The sequence below is a fragment of the Lepisma saccharinum genome, chromosome 12 (genome assembly GCF_977018435.1).
Source record: "Lepisma saccharinum chromosome 12, izLepSacc3.1, whole genome shotgun sequence".
Lineage (NCBI taxonomy): Eukaryota > Metazoa > Arthropoda > Insecta > Zygentoma > Lepismatidae > Lepisma > Lepisma saccharinum.
The window spans coordinates 21,538,872-21,561,422 of NC_139240.1; the positions used below are offsets into that span (position 1 = coordinate 21,538,872).

The 22,551-nt window shown below is 38.4% G+C and overlaps 1 protein-coding gene across 1 annotated transcript in view; it reads left to right on the forward strand.

Annotated features, from left to right (window-relative positions):
* LOC145996261 (glycine receptor subunit alpha-3-like) overlaps positions 1-22,551 on the forward strand; it is a 73,295-nt gene that overhangs the window by 30,361 nt on the left and 20,383 nt on the right. The window contains exons 5-8 of the mRNA XM_083132687.1: positions 7,648-7,730; positions 8,175-8,300; positions 9,327-9,528; positions 17,512-17,734. Coding sequence (XP_082988813.1) covers positions 7,648-7,730; positions 8,175-8,300; positions 9,327-9,528; positions 17,512-17,734 — 634 coding nt within the window. The remainder of the gene's footprint in view (positions 1-7,647; positions 7,731-8,174; positions 8,301-9,326; positions 9,529-17,511; positions 17,735-22,551) is intronic.

Sequence of the window (22,551 nt, forward strand, 5' to 3'; positions counted from 1 at the left end):
ATTTATAGATGCATTTCTTTTATATATATAAAGAAACTTATTTAAGTTAGTAATGCCTACAATCAATTGACAAATTCACAATAACGATAAATACAGGAAAGAACTAATTCAACAATTTAGAAAAATACGCATATTTTAAACTTCTAATTTCAAACAATGAGTGTTGTTGCAAAGGGTTGACGTTCGAAAATTTACAAAGATGAATTCGGTGCGTGTCTGTATATAGGAAGTATGAGACTAGTAAAGATATATCTGCCAATACTGGATAGTCCCAACTGATTCTGTGAATGTCAGGGACAATGGTTATACATTAGCATGCAATGTTAACTGGACATTATCCATTATCTAATGCTTTCATTTATACTTATTCTAACAGCACGATTCAAGATAGCACTCTTCTCCCATCTATAGGTGGACAATTTCTTTTTGATGGTGGTTTGGATCAAACCTATGTCAGACTGATTTTACTATAAATCCGGCGCGATAACCAACTACAGCACCCAATGGAACCCTATACTACGTTTTGCTTCCCTTACGGAACTATTTCTATTTTCTGAGGAGAGGGACATTATTTACTTGAATTCTACTCTGGGATGACTGATCTAGTTTTTTGGCATTGCTTTGAAGGCTACTTCTTTGATTTTTCTTCGTTTCTAATTTGGTTCTTTGTGTAGTAAGGTAGGTGAGCCATAGTTCCCAAGGTGGCCCACTTCACGAAAATCATATTAGTATTATCAAAGTTAACAAATGGGACTACATCGATGCACTCAGTCCCCCTGTGGTGCACTATGCAGGAAATGAACTGTCTCTGGCTGCCAGCAGCTATTTTATGTAACTTGTTGTGTCAGGGATCGAGAAGATTAGTTGTCGTTGTCATTTTAAGATAAGTAAGAAATGTGTGTGTGTGTGCGTCCTTGAAATTAATGAATGTTAATATTTTATACATATTTTGAAAGCTCGTTTAATTATATTTTTGATCACATAGTTGCATTGTAAAAATGTTTTTTTGTCTCATAGGAACGATACCTATTTTGGTTGAAAACGTAGTCCAGAGGCGAGTTCCAAAGTGGCCCATGGCGGGCCCTCTAGAATTTACACTTTTTTCACATTAAAATAAGTTTTATTTAAAATTACCTAAAATGTTAAATTTGCACAGACTTTCATGAATCACTAAATGTTACTAATATGTTGGGTTTATATGTTTTATACTTCAGTGATATTTTTTTTTTTCGGAAGTGGCACTTTTATTTATATCGAAGACAATAATTAGTTACTGTACATATGTGTCACCAATCTTAATAAATTATTAAAAAATGATAAAACATGAATAAATATGTTTTCTGGAGCACAAGCAACATTTTCTACGAAACTATAAGCAATGGGCCACCTTGGGAACAGATGTAACGGTTTTGTAACTCTTTTTTTTAACAAAAAGTTATAAGCAATTTTACAAAAGTGGCCACGGTGGCTCAGTCGGTAACGCATCTGACTACCATGTTAAAGGTCCCGGGTTTGAACCCCGGCCGGTTCAAATCCGGGAACTTTTCTAACTTTGGAAGCGGCCCCAGCACCCACCCAGTGTCGAATAACATGGGTACCTGGGGGAAACCCTGGGGGGTAAAGGCGGTTAGGGGCATGATGCTGATCACACCACCCCCACTCACGACCGGATCAAGAAAGTGTGGGGCGTTACCCCCACACCCCCTATACGCCTTCATGGAATGGTGCTATGCACAGGGGAGCACTTTACGTTTTACAAAATATTTATATGGTACATGTTGTTAATTAGTTAAAAGAGTTAGGTATTTCTTAAAATTTCATAAATTTATCTTTCATTGGTTTTTGCTAAACTGTATTGGGTTCTCTGGTTTGGTATTTGATAGTATGCTTCTTAGTGTCTTCTTACTGCTGAATGATGTCCTAAGTTGGAACTTATAGATATCTACACTACCTGATGGTTTCAGCTTTTTCACAACATCTATAATTATCTCTGGAGTTATTTCAGAAAAAAACACATTTTTCTTCAGAATGTCTTACACTATACTGTTCAAGTAAGTCGGAAACTGTTTCAGAGGGTCGTACAATGTTGTTACGAATTTCCTCAACAGATGAATACAAAAATTATTAAAGTCATTAGGGGAGATTTCTATAACATCTTTTTTGCTGTATTTCGCAATCGAATTAATTAATTTCCAGGCAGTCTTGCATTTATTCCTGGATGCCTCAATATTAGTTAGATTATACAATTTCTTTGATTCATTTATAACCCATTTGTATTCCTTTCTGTCTTATCCCTCTTAAATATATCAAAGAATAAAAAAACATACCTACATTTCATACCAGCTAACTTAGGAGTGTACCAATCAGCATTCTTTTTTGGTATTTTCTTCTTATTAACTTTGAGACTAACTTTACACTTTTTCTGGGGAATGATCCTATCATAAATATCGAAAAATACCATTAGAAACTTTTCAAATGTTACATCAGCCAATGTGTGTTCTGTATCCAAGGACTGAGGTTTACTTAACAGATCTAGCAAGTTTATATTACAAAGCAAGTTCCTGAAGTTTAATATTCTATCATCCGTTATTGGTCTTGAGATCACTATTTTAGATTCCTTACAGTTACAATCACACGGTTTTAAGTTATGTATCTGAGTATGCAAATACAGTTACATCACATGTTACACGAGATGTTTTTATGTTTGTAAATACATATTGTCCAGGCACGCTGAACCCCTAGTGGGTTTATTATTAATATAGTGAAACTGACTAAGCAGATTTTTAAATCCAGTCACACTTTGTTTATCTTCTGTTACATCAAAATGAGAGTTATGATACTAAAGTGTTTCCATTGAGACTTACTGAAAAAATCTAACATTTCCTCAAGTTTTTCAAGAAAAACAGTAGGATCCCCATTTGGTGATCTATAAAACACAACTATTACAAGTTTGAGGTCTCTAATAAATAAACCTGTGGCTTCACAGTTTAATTCACTACAGAGGAATTCAAAATCTAACTTATGACTAGCATGTTTTTTGCCGAATCCCTGTATATTGAGATAACCTATCCTTAAATCCAATGGAGTGTGAGAGTTAGAACAACATTCTCTAACTTCCCCATGAGAATTATCAAAACCAAAATGAACACCTGATTGTTCAGGGTATGAAGAAGTGATACATTCAGGTTTACTGATGATATTGTTAGGCATACTTAAGTTAGATTGGTTTGTAGATATAGATATAGGCCAAGTTTCACTAGGACACTATTACAGCTCCCTGCTCCGTGTACGATCAGTTACAGCATTATTCATATGTTGTCTAACAATTAGCCTTTCCTGAATAACTCTGTGCATAATTTTACACAATTCCAATTTTCCATTTGCATTCAAATGTTGGCCATGCCTGGTATGCATTTCTCTAGCAAGTATGGAACTATCAATAACCGTTACATTTTCAAAATTTTTACATACATTACTGTACATGCTATTAGCTTTTTCTACTTCTTTATTGACAATAGACCAGCTTCTGAGATCATGCCGGTGTGGAACATTTACTACAATCACATTTGTGTGAGTCAGCCTCCCCAAGGTCTTTCACAGTGTAGCTACAGCATCAAATGTTTGATCTTTGCTTACGTCATTTGCACCACCAATTAATATGGCAAAGTCATGAGATGATAATTTTGAATATTCTTTGTTCCCTACCACCTGTTCAAAAATTGCACCTGGTTTCACAACACTTTCAATTTTTAGGTTATCAGCATGTTTTGAAGAAGTTCTTAGCATTGAAGATAAACCACGCCCATGACTATCAGAGTATATCTCGATCCTACCCATTCTTTTATTCTTATTTCTTTGTAGGTTAGGTTGCACTTCACCTATTTCAACTTTCCCAGTGAGCCCTAGTTCACCAACCTGATCCCCACATGTATCCTCCTCTCTGCCCAAGACTGCATATCTATTATCACTAACAACACCATCACCCATTACATGATTCCTCTTCTGGTTCATAGAGTGTATTCTCTTCCCATGTGAAACAATTTGCCACACATTTTCATCAAGTTCAGCCGTTGACACCACTTCACCACAAGAGAATCCCTTGCCCAACTGCAGGTCTTTCTTTAACTGTGCATTCTCACCCTGCAATGTTTCAATATCTTGCCTTAACACAGATATTATCTCCAGAAGAGTGCCTTCTTCCCCCTTACCACCGCCACTCTGTGCACTTGCCACATGTGTATTGGCCATATTGGACTGTAGACCTACACACCTCGGGCACATCCATTCAATTCCCTCACTTGGCAACTCGTTGTCACATGATCCGACTGACTCAACTGGTGCCCTCTTAAACAACATCGTATCCATGCGATTTCTTAAGGATTTTTGTACAATTCAGTCCAGGAGACATCTATTTTATGTCTAAATGGTGCCCTAATAAGGTTATAATATAATCTTTAAAAACATCCCTGTTATATCCATATAATGCTAGGCCAATGTCTAGAATATGTTCCAATCTAGTCAATAAAACATCCTTCTTACCACATACTCTGTTTTTACATCCCAATAACATCCAGACAATGCTAAAAAACAAGTCCAAAAAATGTTCTTTTCGTATCTAAATAATGTCTCTATAATATACAAATGTAGTCTAAAAAAATGTATTTTTCCCATCCATACAATATCCAAATCATGTACAAAAATATCTAAATCGTAGCATATATGTCGAGATAACGTCCCACTTGATGTCTAAAATATGTCCAAAAGTGATCCAGAAACGTCCATAACATATCTATTTCTGGTGGTATAACAGGCCCATTGTGAGGGGTAGGCTAGGGGGGCTGAAGCGTAGGGCATCATTCAGAGCCTATTTATTTTTAAAAGATAAGAAGATAACATAGTCAGAATATTCAACAGACGAATTTATACTTGGCAGAGGTAAAGGGAGAGGACACTAAGACAACTGAAATATTCCTAAATATGGTAAACTTTTTTTTAAATTAGAAATGCAATCTACGAATCTTTAAATATAACCGAGTTTTTCTTTGTTTACTCATTTCAAAGTTTGTAAAATGTTGTTTGGGGGGGGGGAGGGGTTGGGCAAAATACAATCCTGCCTATCTAGCTACGAGGCTGATGTATAAACTTGGAAGCTGTTACATTGTGAGCAAAATGAGCCATAAAATTTCCACATTTACTTCTTGGCAAACTGACAATTATTAATTTAAAAAGCTAGCGATGTTTACTCTTTTCAAATGTTTTTCCATTTTGGCTCCTTTGGTCCCCTCTTTGCCTCGACGCCTGGGGCCACACCCATGTAATTATGGCTCAGTGTAATGTGCTGCCTCATGGTCAGTCACACAAACAGTGGTGTGTCCCGGATATCCAAATGGGGAGGCCCCGGTGGAGGCACATAGTGGTTCGGGTCCCACTTTAAACTGTAGGTTCAGTCCAAATTAGCCTTACTGTGCATAAAGTGGACTTAAAACTACAAATCAATCAATCAATCAAACCGAATGGGGAGGGAGTATGTATACTTTTTTTTTTTAGTAGTCAGCTCTCATTTTGCCATTTTTGTTCCTGCCTTTGACATTCTTTTTTAGGAATACTGGGCCAAAGGGGAGGGAGGGGTTAGGGTATTACCTGCAGTGGTGCAACCACAGGGGGCATTGTGCACCCAACCTTAGACGGAAGTCAATTCTGGGGGGGGGGGACAAGGGGGCAAACATTGAGGGCCAAGGGCAGCTGCAGGGGGACACAGAGGAGCAATTGCCCCGCTCAATTTCAAAGTTTACGCAAATAAAAATACATTTCGTAACATTTTCTTGCTCGCCTCGCTCGCAATGCCTCCCTTTTGTGTTGTCATGTTCAGTCGGCCATGGACGCCGAGGGATCTAAATGAAAAAAAATGTAAAAGAGAGAATGCCATGGCGCCCTGTGAAATTATTGCACCCTATTAAATCAATATTGTTTTCAGTTTGCAAAAATTGGATCTAAAAATTTTCTTCCTCGCTTCGCAATATGGTTGTTTTCTGCAATGTATTTAAATAATATGTGTTGTATATATGTATTAAATAAACTTTCACTACATGCACAATTTAGTGTTACCATGTTGCATATGTATTTTTCTTATTTTATGTCGCTCCATGTTGCATATGTGTAAAACATATTGTATACATGAAATTTATACATCTTATGTAAAAAAAAAAGAATTATCTTCGGAATGCATTTACCATTCACTTTCTGCCCTTCAAAAATAGTATTCGTGTGCTTGTTTTCCATTATTAGCTAATGTGAAATGAACGTGTTTGAAATCATTTGTTCCAAACAAATGCTTTAGCACAGATTTCTAGCCCCTTTTTGCGTAATTTGTGACAATAATAAATTCTTTGATACTACTACTACTACTACTACCACTTGTAATAATAATAATAATGTCATTATTGTTGTTATTGTTATTATTACTACTATTACCAATATTATTATTGGTAAGTTTATTCTGGTACTTGCCCCCCCCCAACAAAAATACTAAAATACTTAAACATATTCTATCTGATGGTTAAAATGTCAATACTGGTGATATAAGCTGAGACTGTGATGAGGCACTCAGCACATTTATAAAGACAAAATACTCAAGGTAGGTCTCTCTCTCTCTCTCTCTCTCTCTCTCTCTCTCTCTCTCTCTCTTTAGACTCAAGTCTGAACTTGACAACACCACCAAGGTATTTTCAACTCTTGTATTTGTAAAAATGATAATAAAAAAAAACATAAAATATGGGTTTTTATGAGTGAAAGGCAACATGAAATCTGATCTAGGGTGACCAACACTTCCGCATTTCCCTTGAACTCCCGTACTAGGTCTTTTTTCTATTATCTTGCAGGCTCCTGTATTGACATTCTATTTTCCCCATATATTTCATTAACAATGAAGATCACAAAATTTAAATTCATTCCAATATAATGGGAGTTCAGCGAACAGTACAAAGCTATTAATTGTGACTATAGTTGTGAAGAGTTTTTGAAATTTGCACAAAATAATGAGAAAATAATGCTTCATTCTGCAGCATCAGTGGAAAACTACATTTAGGTCAGGACTAAGAAACATGTAAATTTGTAAATTTTTATTCTGTATTGAGACATGTATGTTCCATAAAATGTAAATTAATTATTTTGTTTAATATTATCTATCCCATGAACATAAGTGCCTGAGTGACGCTACAATGCTAAAAATGTGCAAAATTTATCGGGACTAAATTCAATGCGCAAGTTAGAAATCTCCCTCAAATCCATGGTCGAAAGTTGGTCACCCTACTCTGCTCGCCAGTGCTAAAAGTGAAAATTCATTCCTTTGCCTAGTTCTGGGGAAGGTGGGGGGATACGTGTATGGATCAACATGAGAAAATGCAGTGGATAGGGGGAGTGGACACCTATGAAATTATCATAGTAGGGGAATATGAGAGTTTTCATAACTGGGGAATAACATTACTACACGTTCTCACAACTTTGGCCACTACTGCCACCCAGAGAAAAAAATCTGCGGGCACCCTTGAAAATACATACAAGGAATTCCTACAGATGATCATCCTGATTGTGGGTCCAGGCGCCAGATTCTTCTTACATGTGATTTTGAAATTGCTGTTTTTTCCCCAGCTGCTCAGTCAATTTAATATGCCAGATGGATTTTGGGTACTTTCCTATGGATGTTCAAAAGTGTAACTGGATTCTATACACTGGTAAGTGGATAGCTCTCACAATATTCATATGAATAATCATAATTTCATTATGATACATAACTATTCACGTTGACGTTAACTGAAATTTCATCTGCATTTCACTGTAATCGTCAGTATTGCATGTTTCACTGACATTTAAAAAGATAAAAATATACAAAACAACACACTATGTGCTGAAAAGTAAAATAAATAGTGCTGAAAATTATTTTATATGATTTTATATATTATTATTTTTAAAATATTTTGCTTGCAACTATTGTACTATTTTGAAAGTCAAGAAGCTCTAGTGTGTGATATTCAAGATGAAAATATAGTTTATAAGGTTATATTTAATATTCATACATCTGTGCAACTTAATATAGTAGATAAGATAGGAAGAAAAATGTGGTCCCCAAACAGGTACCACCACAGTGAGTGGTCCAATAACAGAATGCTTGTTTCCAGTTCTCCCTGGCAATGTTCTGAACTTAACGTGGGATCAAAAGGCTATTAGAGGAGAGAAACTGACAGGAAACGAGGTAGAAATGTCTGGATTCAGAGTAGTTTACAAGACAGATTGCAAAATGCAAAGTAAGTTGCTTTTTCTTCTCTATTATTCAGATTCTCCTCAGTATTCCTCACTTTCACTGTACTTTACTGTGCATAATTTATTTGCAGTTGTCACATATTATGGGTACCAAACAAATACTGGATGCATCTTTAGCAATAAATTTTATTTTCATATGAAATTAAGGGTATTCCACCATATCTTTCTTATGCAGACTAACCATTCTGAGCAAGAGTGTATTTTGGGACAGAGTCCGGACTCTTCCCTGCTGACAGACTTATCAAGAACTAAAATTAAATACTAATTAAAATATACTTGTTTAGCATTTATTGTATAATCGAGTGTTATTTCTGCTTACCATATTGGAAGGGTAGGTTTATATTGAGATGATATGGGTTTGAATTACAGAATGTTAATTTCCTTGCCAGAGCAATTGTTTTGATACAAATTTTGTAGATCTTAACTACACCTAAGCTCGATAATGAATATGTGTTGTTATATCTCCATTCTTATACTGTCTTACAATATAATATTAATTAATTACATATTTTAATAAATTTATAAACCATATAAAAATAATTTATAAAAAACATATAAAATTTACTTATAGAGCTGCGGTGGTCTAGTCGGTAGGGAGTCTGACTGCCACATGGGAGATCTGGGTTTGATTTCCAGGGTGGATGATCTAAGGTTGGAAATTTCCCAGCCTTGTCCCCGCATAAAGCAGCTCCGGGGCTTACTCAGCCTCAAATCAATTGGTACCTGGGGGCAACCCTTGGAGTAAAGGTGACAGGAGCATGGTGTTGATCACATCACCTCCAAATTGGCAGAGATCGAGAATGTGTGGGGCCCTAGCCCACATCCCCAAAATGTGCCTTCATGGCATGGTGCTACATGTATGGGGAACTTTACGTTTACTTTAAATTTAATATAATCCCTCCAAAATATATTTCTAGATATGTGCCTGATTCCGAGTTCTCACCTATCCTTCCCTCCTTATATTGTTTGTTGTTTACCGAGTTGAGTTGAAATTTCACTTTCTTCTGCAGGCGATGATCCAAATGTGCTCTCACTCACTTTCATCTTATACCGAGACCTCACCAGCTACATACTCATGTCATACTTCCCCAGCGGCCTCATGGTAGGGATCTCGTGGGGCAGCTTCCTCATCTCTCCAGATGTTGTTCCAGGGAGGATAGTGCTGATCATCACAAGTCTATTAACTCTTATCACACTCTTCAACTCTCTCAGGTAAGGAAAACTTCTATTTAACTCATTGGATTTCAAGTGGTGTCACTCTGTTTCCATTTTTACTAAAATGCAGGCCCAGGGTTAACAATATTGTGAATCTTGCCCCCCCCCACCCCCCACCTTCCATACAAGGTAGTTGGAAAGTAACTTTACACTGAATTTGAATTATGTAGTTATGTGCACATCTTATTCCTGTAGATCCAAAACATCTATGTGGGTTCCTTCGCGTTTGTAGCATAGCTTTAATTGACTCCATGTCCGGTTGTTTATCAGCAACAGCATACCATGGGTGACATTTTGAAATGCTTCAAGCACAGCATCCTTCAGCTGCTTGTTGTTGGAGTATCGACGTTTCTGCACCTCTTCTTTCACAAGAACCCAGAGTGCATCTCAGTTACTGCTGCAACGATTTCCTAGTGCAAATGACAAGATCTTCATGTTCCCTGACGAGTGTGCCATTTATCACAGCTCACGCAATCGGAAGGTTTTTACTAGGTGAAAGAAAATCCTTACTTTTTAGGAAATTGAGCACCATCTGCCTCATGTTATGGTTTGGGCAGAGGTGACAGTAGAACACTTGCTTGCTGCTTATTTTTTGATGGCTCTGTTAATCAGCACAGTACAGTTGACGGCAAAAGAAATTGCCGGTACTGTTTGGTTGCAACAAGACGGTGCACCAGCGCATTTTGCTTTGATTGTCCATTTGCAGACGCTGGATCTGATGTGGATCAGCAGAATTCCATTGCCTTGGCCTATAAGAAACCCCTACATAAGCACACCTGACAATGCACTCTGGGGTCCTGTGAAAGAAGAGGTGCGGAAATGCCGATACACCAACAACGAGCAGCTGAAAGATGCTGTCCCTGGTATGCTGTTGCGGATAAACTATCAGACATGGTGTCATGTAAGGAGAAAAGCCATATGCATAACCACATAATTAGGGTTACCAGATCGCTGTAAGGGAAATGTAGGACATGCTGTCCCAAAATGTAGGACACAAAACATTCTCAATTAATAATACATATTTCTATAGAACACGTTAGAAAGTAGTTGTAAAATGACACTTTTCAGTTTTAAAAAAATGAATTCTTAATGAATTTTTAAATGCAAAATTTCAAAACTTGCAATCATACTAATCAATGCACCTCTTACTACATGATTTAAGTGGTACTTCTCAGAGAAGTCATTTTTTATCAAAATGTTAGGTTTATTATATATATTTATTTTAGAGTGGACAGTCAAACTCTTTGAAATTATAGGGACCACTACCAAACATTTTACAGACTTTATGAAAAAATAATTTCTCTTATGAGTTTGTTGTGTTGATTATAATGAAATAACTCTCTCAACATTTGAATTATGACCTGTAATGGCAAACAAATATTCAGTAATTATCGTAATTTAAAATGGTTCCAGAAGTTTCATCTTGGGTAGTTTTTAGTTCAATAACAGGGTGTCTACCAAAATAACACATTCAGAATTCTGGACTTTTCTAGACCTCTTTTTCCGTTTTTCTTAACTTTTATTTATTCGACCCCTACTTAGGTAAAGTTGGTAGTAATTAAGAAAATAAATATTTAATGAAAACCCCTACCAAAGGGCCAGTTAAGATATAAACTGAAGCTGAATTTAAGAAGAGAATTAATTAGATCTGCTTTCTCGTATTAATGCATCCTGAACTGTGTTTGGCAGACAAGCGAGGCTTTGGCGTCTGGGCTCACAGCCAGTATAATCTTATGTGGGGCTTGTGTCTGTTGTCCCTATATGTTTGTGATTATCCCTTCATCCATCTTATCGTAAAACCATTCATCCTCATTTTCGCTATTAGCCAAAGGGGCAGAAAAAAGTGGAGTAAAATAAACTAAATCAACCAACCAGTCATTATGATAGCAAGAATTCTTGACCACAAGAATAATTTGTTGCCTTTTTATTGACTTTCTTGACATACTTGTTGATTTCTTTACTTTTTCTTGACTTCCATGACTTTCTTGACTGGCAGACACCCTGAATAACTTTGTTCTCTATACCCCTGCTTTACAATCAAATTATATTGAATAAGAATGGGCAACACCTTGTTCCAGCAGTATAAACCCTAATGCAAGAAATTCTGCTCAGGCATTGAACAGTGACATTATCAAAAAGTTGTCCCAAAACTTTGTTCATTAATTGCTTCAGTTTTCGCTTTTGTTTAATAGCAGGACAAACTTTTTTTTTTCTTTTTGGGCTATGACTAAATCAAAATAAATTTCACTATTGAGTTTGGAAGCACAGTCCATAGACTTGTAACTTGCATGATTTTTTTGTTACGTATTTTCCTAATTAATTTATGTGACGCTCAAAATGTAGGACATTTATGACATTTTTCAAATTCCTCCCGGACGCGGGACATAAGGCTAAAATGTAGGACATGTCCGGAGAAAACCGGACGTCTGGTAACCCTACACATAATTCAAATTCAGTGTAAAGGGACTTTCCGGCCACTCTGCACAGGGTATCTGAAAAGTCACGCTGAGACTTTGAATGTATATAACTCTTGTATAAAAAGCAATAGAGACATGAACCATGCACTGGATATTAACTTTGTCTATGTGGATATTTTTTAAACATTAAACAAGAAAATAATTATCTACATGAACATTCAGTATGGAGGAAGAGGTACTAACGTAAAAAAAAGAGATTTTGTACGAAGTAAAAAGAAATATGGATGAAAGGTAGCAGTGGAGTCACTTGCAATAATTTTCGATGTCGATGGTCTCTGCAGGTCAAATTGATAAAAGAAACAATAAAGTTTTACACATTTTATGCATTACAGATGATTTATGGAGTTAATTATGACCAGACCTCGGATTTTTAGGTTCCTAAAATAGGTTCTAAAAATACTAAAAAACCCTAAACTAGGTTCTAAAAATCCTAAAATTGATCCTAAATATCTTAAGTTAGGCTCGAAAAATCCTCAAGTGGGTTAAAAAAAACTTAAAATAGTTCAAAATTCATGAAAAATACTGATTAGGTATAGTCACCCTCAATGAAAATAGGACACCTATATCCTGAAATATGCACTATTTTGCATAACGTTATGTGTGTTGCCTAACTCTATGGGATGGCAGAACTTATCATTGGAAATTTGCTATTAAAATCCACTCTTCGCCGTATAGTTAGGCAACAATCGTTTTTCTTGTTATCCAGTCAAACTCCGCAATTTTGTCTGTGAGGATCATCTCCAGGCCCGTAGCTAGGCAGGGGCCAGGGGGGCTGAGCCCCCCCTGGCATTGTCGTCAGCCCCCCCTGGCGTTGTCGTCAGCCCCCTGGTATTAGGTAAAACTATTGCATAATTTGTTTGCCGTGACAAGTGAAAATGTAGAGTGTGGATATTATTTGCTCATAACTTGATAGAAGGATAAATTCACAGTACATGAAGAGCAGCTATCACATTTCTTCATCTTGTTTATAAACCGAAGTTTAAGTAACGGGAAGTATTTAGAAGGTTCTCTAAAGTTCTTCCACAGGGGATCTATGCACCTTCGCTCCCCCTCTTTCGGCTTTCCCTTGTAGCAGGTCCTTCCCATCTGCATCAAAGGTCATCGGCTCCCAAGTTTTGCGAAGGGAAGTTTTATTGCCCGGTCGGGGGTGGAATATAAGGGCTTGCCCATGCCCTGTCGGGGAAAAACATTGACAAAGACACTTTGTAGAGTTCTTCATTCGTGTAAAGAAGGTTTCGCGTTTGCGCAGGTGTTATTGTGTTTCGTATCTTCGTAAAACTGATTCGTGTGATAGTGAGTGTTTTTAGTGACGAATAATATAACCATGTTTTGTCCTTGGTGTGTAGTGTTGTGATATTTTAACGATTCCCCAGCACCATGGATAAATTTATAATTCGTAAAAAAACATCTGAATCTTTGACCACGGCGACCACCGTACCTACTCTTTCCCCATCTACGGCTGCCTCCAATCAAGAAGAGGATTTCTTGCCTACAGAAGTAAAGGACATTTCCAAACCAGGTGAGGAAATTAAACAGCTAAAACTCAAACATTACCCCCGAAATGCTGATGGACGGTGTTTTCAAAGTGACTGGTTTAAAAGGTTCAAATGGTTAGAGTATTCACAATTTCTAGATGCAGCATTCTGCTATGCTTGTAGACAATATCGGCCTTTCGGATGCAAAGAAGTGGCCTTTACATCTAAAGGTTTTAAGAACTGGAAGGCAGCTCTCGATAAAACCAAAGCAGGGCTAGTGAAACATGATGCGACACTTACACACATAGAAGCAATGTCAAGGTGGGCAGAAAAGCAAAACCGTTCGTTGGTGGGAAAATCTATTTCTACACTAGTCAATCAGAATGTTCTTGAAAAGAATCAATATTATATCAAGAGCATTTCTGAAGTTATTCAGTTCCTTGCAATAAACGAATTGCCTCTTAGGGGAACGTACCACTTAGAAGAACATGAGGAACAAAGCCTGTTTCGAAATCTTTTCGAGTTCACGCTTCGAAAAGATGAGAAACTGGCAGATTGTTTTAAGCAGGTACCTAAAAACGCATCTTACTTGTCCCCTGAAATTCAAAATGACATTATTGAAATAATGGCTGACATCGTACGTGAAAACATTGTTAGTGACATTAACAGTGCAGATGTTCCTTTGTATACTTTGCTTGAAGACGGTACACGAGATAAAAACAACACAGAAAACGTAGCCATAGGAATCCGCTATGTAAAGAATGGGACGGTCATGGAATCAATTCTGTGCATAGAAACACTGTCAGCTTTTGATGCAGAGTCTTTTGCAGATCTATCACTAAATATTTTTCAGAAATATGGTTTGGATAGTGCGAAATTGCTCAGCCAGTGTTTTGACGGGGCTTCAGTTATGAGTGGGAAGAAAGGGGGTGTGCAAGCTTTAATCCAGCAACGGCTTGGGCATCTAATTCCTTACGTTCATTGTTTTAACCATTGGTTACATCTGGTAATTGTTAAATGTGTGGATGAAATTTCTCCAATTAAACACTTTTTCGAACAGAGTTCCATGTTGCACAATTTTCTAAAAAAGGGAAAAGTTGCCATGTTATACGAGGGGAGAAGTCTTTCGCGACTTTTAGAACAACATTGGTCAGGACATTTAAAAATGACGAGAACAATATTTGAAAACTACAGAGATATAATTCATGTTTTGCAGTTGGTGAAAAATGGAAATTTTAACGGTGATGACGTAGCAGCAAGTGTTGGTTTGCTTGTAGTCATTAGCAAACCTCAGTTTCGGTTTTGCTTAGTGTTCATGAAAAAGATCCTTGAAATATTAAGCCCAGTTGATAAAATGCTTCAAGCACGTAATGTTCATTTGGATGCTGGTAGAAAGATGATTGAAGCTGCCACAGAAACATTAAGGGGCATGCGTCAGGAAGATGTGTACGAAGGCATTCTGCAAGAAAGTAATGTACTGCTAGAAGAGGATGGAATTCATGACGAGATTGTTGAGCACCCCACGAGAAAGAGAAAACGAAATACACAGTTGCAAGACTTCGTTATCACTGACGTCCTAGGAGAGGAAAAGCTCACATCTCTCACACAAATATTCTACGAATGTTTAGATCTTGTGCTAACAGAAATAAATAGACGTTTTACCAATAACGACGACTTATTGGAGGCTATATCATCGGCTGAGTCCCTTCAATTTAGCAACATTGAATATTTATCAGCCTTTGGAATCACCATTCCGTCAAAAGAGGAACTAACTGTTGCCAATGCATATCTCAAGAAACTGGATTCCCCTGATACTTTTAAAGAACTGTACAAAACTAGAATGGCCTACGAAGACACTTATGCTCTACTTGCTGGCATAAGAACTTTTGCATGCAGTACAGCGTTGTGTGAATCCACTTTCTCTGTGTTAACCCGCATCAATAGCCCTCAGAGACTGTCAATGTGCAGCAAGCGCCTGGCAAATCTTGTTTTTCTGGAATTTGAGAAGAAACGAGCATCGAACATAGATATGTCGAGACTGCTTCACAGGTTCAACAACATGAAGAATCGCCGACTCCAACTTTTTTAAGGCAGAGGTATGTACTGTAGTCACTATTATTGAATATTGTGCATTTTTCATATGCTAACTAACTAACTAACTAACTCTCTAGCCTTCTTAAACCCGAAGGTTCATGGCTGCAGCAACACAGGCCTTCCATCTTTCCCTATCTTGAGCAAGTTCTACAGTATATACTCTTTTCCATACTTACCGATTTCCTTTAAATCCATCTCAACGTTGTCCCTCCATCTTCGTCTTGGCCTTCCTACAGGTCTCTTACCATCAGGTTTCCCAACAAGAATCCTGTAAACTCCTCTTTCCTCTCCCATTCATGCCACATGGCCTGCCCACCTAAGTCTTCTTGATTTAATTATTCTAATAATATCTGGACATGAATACAAATTATGTAGTTCTAAATTATGTAACCTTCTCCACTCACCTGTCTCCTCATCCCATTTAGGTCCAAAGATTTTCCTAAGGATCTTATTTTCAAATACTCTCAATTTATGTTCCTCTTTCAATGTAAGGGACCAAGTTTCACATCCATATAATACTACAGGCAAAATTACTGTTTTGTATATTTTAACTTTTAGTTTCTTAGATATTAAACGAGAAGACAAAAGTTTATGAAGAGAGAAGTAACATGCTTTTTTCATATGGGATACAAATATTTGTGTAATCAAAAGTGTATGAAGTGTTTAGTAAGGAATGAGGTCAGTAGCATTCAATTAACACTTCGAGAGATGACCGTGTTTTAGAAGATATTGAAGAAGAGGGTATTATTTGTATTATATTTCTATTTCTTTAATGCTTTATATTAACTTAATGACCCCCTGAACACACACAAAATAGCTTACCTTTATTTAATGTGAAACGTTTTTTTAAAAAGTCACCTGATAAACCGTGAGCCCCCCCTGATAAACCCTGAGCCCCCCCTAGAGATCAATTCTAGCTACGGGCCTGATCATCTCATATGCTGAAAATAATCTTACAACAAAAACATAGTCAATGGTGCAAACTTCAATGCTGAAATGTTAGTTTGCAAGGCGTGAATGCCACAAAGCACCGAAGTGACGCGAAAGTTAGCAAGACCACACAGATCAGACCACTTTGGATTGTACAGGTTATAGTGGCACGAGACATTTTGCTTTGTGTAGAGCTTTGAAAAATCACCATGGACTTGTAGGAAGGGAAATCGACAAAGTATGTTTCAAACACATTCATCATTGAATTTTTTCGTGACCCAAGCAAATGCCTCTGCGTGAGATAAAAATCCTGTAAAACCTTTAAAATATATGAAAACCTAGAAAAATGCTTCATTTAGGTGCATAAAGCTAAAATAGGTTCTAACAAGCAAAATAGTTTTTTTAGGCACTATAAAACTTCACCAGTTGTTGCGATTTTTTAACAAAATGCTGAGATAACTTATTATTTCTTACATACCTGTAAATGAAAAAAATAGGTTAAAAACCTAAAAACCGAGGTCTACTTATGATATTCATAAAAACAGGTAAGTTTTTCAAAACTACGAGGTATACTGGTAACATTGGTCATGTCAGAGGGCAGTAGCAGGTATGCCTGACATCTGGCTATGTTCTTCAGTCAATGCCCAGGAGAGAAAAAAAAGTTTAAATATATCGTAAGCTACTTATGAGGTGTAGTTACGTTAGTCTTTTTTTAGGTGTAGATTTTACCGTATTTCAATTTTTTTTGTCAGTTTCCAAGAAATTTTGCCCATATGGAGACAGTCCCCTCCCTCATAACACTTTGTTTTTATTTGAATAATAATAGGAGTAAAATGGACACACTGCAGTCAATTGATCAGTCTTCGTGATGACGACACAGTCCTCTGAATATGAAATCTCCATCATGGAGATCGAATTTTTTCCGGTGACCTGAGGGTAATTGAAAAATATAAAGGTGCATATGGTTTGTAAATTAAGATTCATATTGTTACATCTTGTTTCAGACAAACTATTCCCAGATCTGTTCGAGTTAAACCAATTGAAATTTGGTTAATCGTTTGCATCGCTTATCTGGTGTCTGCCATGTTGGAGTATCTGTTTGTGCTCCTCTCAATCAGAAGGAAGACATCCTGGAGAAAGAAGAATGCAAAAGCAACGCCCCTGCAACGTAGATCTGATGCCACTAGGTTATTCATCCTTCGTGGCCATCGCCCCCTTGCAGGAAGGGTTAGTAATGATAATTGCTTTTTCTCCCATTGTGTCCAAGCATAGGCGTAGCTAGAACTTTATATTTGGGTGTGCACAAAGAAAAAAATGAGGCCTTGTACCTTTATAATAGCATATTTTGCAACACAATCACTTGGCTCTTTTACTGCACTGTTTGTAAAGGAATATAAATTCACTAAATAACAGTGTTGAAAATTTCTGAATATATGTAGTAGAAAAAATCAAATTGCATCGAAATTACACACACACAAAATATTCATAAATGTTACAAACAAATACATCAAAATACACGTCATCTATAATAAGAGACGTCTGTCAAAAGGTAGAATGTTCTTAAACTCATCAATAACTTAATTTACATCAATAAATAACCTTTTTCCTGTTCCACAAATAACAAGAGCAGGGCTTCCAATCTATCCTGCATCTGAGTTGCTCTTAATTTAGTTTTAACTTGGGTAAGCTTGGAGAAAGCTCTCTCACAAGTGCAGCTTGTGACAGGTATAGAAGAAAGGCGCTGCAGTACAGAGTAGAATGCAGTAAATATCTTCTTTCTCCAATGACATCGAAAATCTATAAACACCCGTTTCATCAGCGATAATGCACACGTTTGTACCAAGTAATGACATTTTCAACTTCTTACAAACTGCCGCTTATTTTCTCTCTTATTGAAATATCTGTCTTTAATTCTCTTCGATAAAGCAGCCCATTAGGGTGTGCCTAGGCACACCCGGCACACCCCGTAGCTACGCCTATGTGTCCAAGTATTAGAAACAACTGTGTTTTTAAAATTGAAGTGTCAGAACATTGGCTATTTGCATCCACCACCACATAATGGGTAACAAGCCTCTTCATAAAAATCAAATTCTTCGTTAGGTCTCTTGCAAGAAATAATGCATGCATTCATTCAAAACCAATAAAGATCAAATCATTATTTTATACAGAACTAAATTTGACATACAGCTATCAAATCCTGCATAGCCATGCACTCTCTTGAGAATGTATGAATCTCCCAAATTCCCTGTGCCATCTGAAATTACATGGAACATTACGATTTATTCCTGTTGGAATAACACTAGAAGAAAATGTGTTGATTTTATATGAATCACCCTGTACTTCAACGTATGCATACTCCATAGATAACATTTATTTCTCTTACAAACAGGGTGTCCTTGATGCAAAGAAGAAATATGGTGGGTATAAAGCATCATGGAAGATGGTGAAAACAGTTAATTTCCTCTCAGCTTCTTAACGGTAAAATCCATACACGTCGCACTATTGAAGTACTTCCCGGTCACACTGTTTTCCTGAATTACAGTCAATTTGACCAACTCATTTTTGACGATGAAATTATGCACACTCGCCCTATGGCCGACGCGTACATAGAACCCCGACCTGTTAAAATGTTTAAGGACGAATCTGTTAACTTTACGGGCCTCATTTTTCCGGACTGGACTGACATGACGCTGGCGCTACAGCAGTTGAATAATTCCCTCAATCGCGATATTCCACTCCATGACGTTTTAGTTTCCAACCTCCCAGTTACAGTTGTTTATTTTAATTTTTTGGAATGCAGCGTTAACAGGATATTTCCTGTATTTCTGTTACCGAACCCGGAACCAACCGGTTCCTTCCGACTAAATTCCGTGGTAACCGTCTACGTGCAAGTCGCGATACATGGTTTGAGTTTTGCTTACGGTTTTTAGGTTTTAAACCCCTTTTTATATTTATAAGTTTATAGACCCCCCATCATGACTGAACAGGTATCACCTCTTTTGTTTTTTACTAACTTCTCTCTCCTACACGCTAACCTATGTTCGTGCCACCTCGCAACCCACTGAGGCCCGGATTTATTCATGGACTTTCACGGGCGGATCCGGCGCCCCATGAAGGATGGGATTCCAGACTTCCAGAGTGCTCCAGGAGGCTGTGACCTCCCCTTACGTCACGGCCAGAAGACTATCCAGGACTACTACAAAAGAGGTCTCCCCTCTCACAGGACAAAAGTGCATCGTTCAACCCCCTCCACGGCTCATCATGCTAAGCGTCGTGTTCCTGGGCCGCAATAGCCGGAACTTGTCCAGAATTAGCAAGCCCCAGTGGTTGTTCGTGCCTGCACTCACCAGGACCCCCGAATGGATTCCCCCATTCCAGAACAGTAGCAGCCAGATGACCCCCCAAGTGTCACCCGTTCGTCCCAGCGACCCCCCCCCCATTAACATCCCAGGTGTGTGGCTAACACCTTCCCACAGTGGCTTGTAACCAGATATCACCAGCGGCCCCACCACTACTCTTCAGGTTCCCGAGCCAAGGAGGACCCAGCGCCATCGGAACCCCCCTCCTGAGTCCTTAATTTCGTGACCAGCAACGCCCAGTGTCCCCACATCAGTTCACCAATGTGCTAACGTCACACTTCAGGATTCACGTTGCCGCCGCTGTTCGTCTGTCCACTCCAGGATCTTCACGACGCCCCCCCCCCCTCGTCTAGTGTTCACCATTTGGACCCAGTGCACATCTCCGCACCACATCTCTCCTCCAAGTGCGTCGTCCAGTGCTCCACTTCGACACCAGCGGGAAGCACCTACTTTTGCAGTCAACAGTGTTACCCCCCCCTTCTTCCATATTGCCAAGATTCTTCATACATGTTCTTGGGTTCGACACCTGATCCAGGCTTGCCCAACATACATCGCGCGCGTTCGTGTGTTCGTGTCTCCTCATCGACCTTCGACCTTCATACGGCCACTTCTTGGTGGACCTCCGAACGCTCACTCATGCGTTCACTCACGCCGTATACCAAAATCTGTGAAAATGGACGCTCTACCAGTGCCGTTTTCGCGTGTCTGTTCCTCCTGGACTCCCACTGTACGCAAGCCAGAACTTTCTTCCAGGAATAGCCTTTCGGTGACGTTATCCGGACTTATAGGATAACCTTCGTTCCAGTTTCCAGGATCTCAGCTGTGCGTGTGTCGTGTGTGTGTGTGTCGCATCGTCGTGTGCTCATGTGTTCGACTCCCGTTGCCGGATCTGCAAGAACAGTTCGCCGATCTCCATTTCCAATGAACGCTCGCCATCGCGATTGCTAATGGAGTATCCTTCAGCCGTGCATAAAGAACGTTAACTAAGTGTTTTTTTTTCTGTTTCCCTCTGACTATATGTCAAAAACACAAACTTGCAGTGTACCATCGGGAAACAGTTTTTTTTCAGACCGGCAGAAAGACTTGAACAATTTGAACGTAAATTTCTGCCACTAATGTTAATACTTTTCAAATTTTGTGTATAAAAATCAAAAGACATTGATTTTTTGGGAAGCAAATCATCCCATGTACATATATTAAATATTTCAATTTCACCTTCCTTGTGTAAGATATTTAAAAATATCATTGCTTGTGAACCCTTCAGGTCTCTACTTTTGTATCATATTGCATGATTTTTTTTCTTGGGTATTGATACAAAGTTTTTTTTTAGTTTTTGTTATAGGTGATATAGACATCCCCCCGTTAAAGGGGTATAAACAATCTCCGTGTTTTCCGAACGATGCGCAATGGAATTACCCTTGCCCAGGAATCAAGGATACATTTTATCTTCCGTGTGCTTACAGTGCTTTCGTGTGCTCTGGTGTCAAGTGCTTCAGCGCGTGCCGAGTGACATGTGATAAATAAGTTCGTCGTCAGCGCTGATATGAGAGATTGCTCTGTCAGCGCCACCCGAGATTCATAAGACGCACGCCGTCAGTCTCGCGAACCGCAAATCGGTTCAGTATGTAACCCAGCAGTTTAGAATTAGGTTCTGCATGATATGATGTTGTGTTTATTTTTTGGTTCTATACCCATTCTTGCCTTTTTGTATGTTCTTTGGTTTTTATTCAAATATACTTTCTTCTATCCTTGACTGGACAGGATGGGTAGCAACGACTTTTTTTTAATTAGGCAGCAGGTCTACACACGAAATTAACTTCCCTCCAGGATGAATAGTCGCGCCCATTTTTTTATTATATATATTTTTTTAAGCAGCAGGTTTTCAAAAAATTAACTTCCCTACGTGAACCTAATTTTTTGCCCCAGAGCAGTGTGCCGTATCACGCCGCAGACGTGAATCGAACCTAGGACCCGGGTATCATAAATAAATAAGCTAATCACGTTATAAAAAGGGTCCCGCTGAAGCATTGAAAAAGAGCTTCTTAAAAGCTCATAGCGACAGCGTCCTTCAGCGGAGTTGGAAAAACTCCGCTGACATTGCATTAGAAAATGAAATCAGGAATCAGCGTTCTTCCGCAGGATTGCCGTTGCGAGAGGACGCGATCGAAGCAACCGTTGTAACGGCCGATAGTTCGAATTTCACATAAATAGGTCGCGTGAGAAAATATCTTTCTTAGTTGTCTTCCGTCAGATGAAGTAGTTATTACAAAAGAAATCCGTGTCTAGTTGTTTGCAGTTTACGCGAGAGAGCTCCACAGGGATCATAAGTTCAGAAAAAGGAGCAAACGAATTATTGGGAAGTTAAAGTTATCGTTAGAATATCGGTCGGCGAAAGTACAGAGTTTGGAGCCCGGAGATGCTCCCTCGTCCATTTTCTTTCAGAGTAGGACCACGTCGATCCAAGGACCAGCGGAGAAGAGATCGCCGTAGAACTCCAGGTAACGAACATTCCTTGTCTTTCCTTCCCCTGCCTGTTCAGTCAAAGGTAGTGTTTAAATATATGTCCGTGTGTTCTTATTTACGGGGCTAGTTCCCTTGTAGTTTAGTGTCGACGTGCTCTCCAGAGCTACCCCCTTCCTTTTACAATGTTCCTCTCGCCTAACAAGCGAGTGGCTAAAGGCTGTC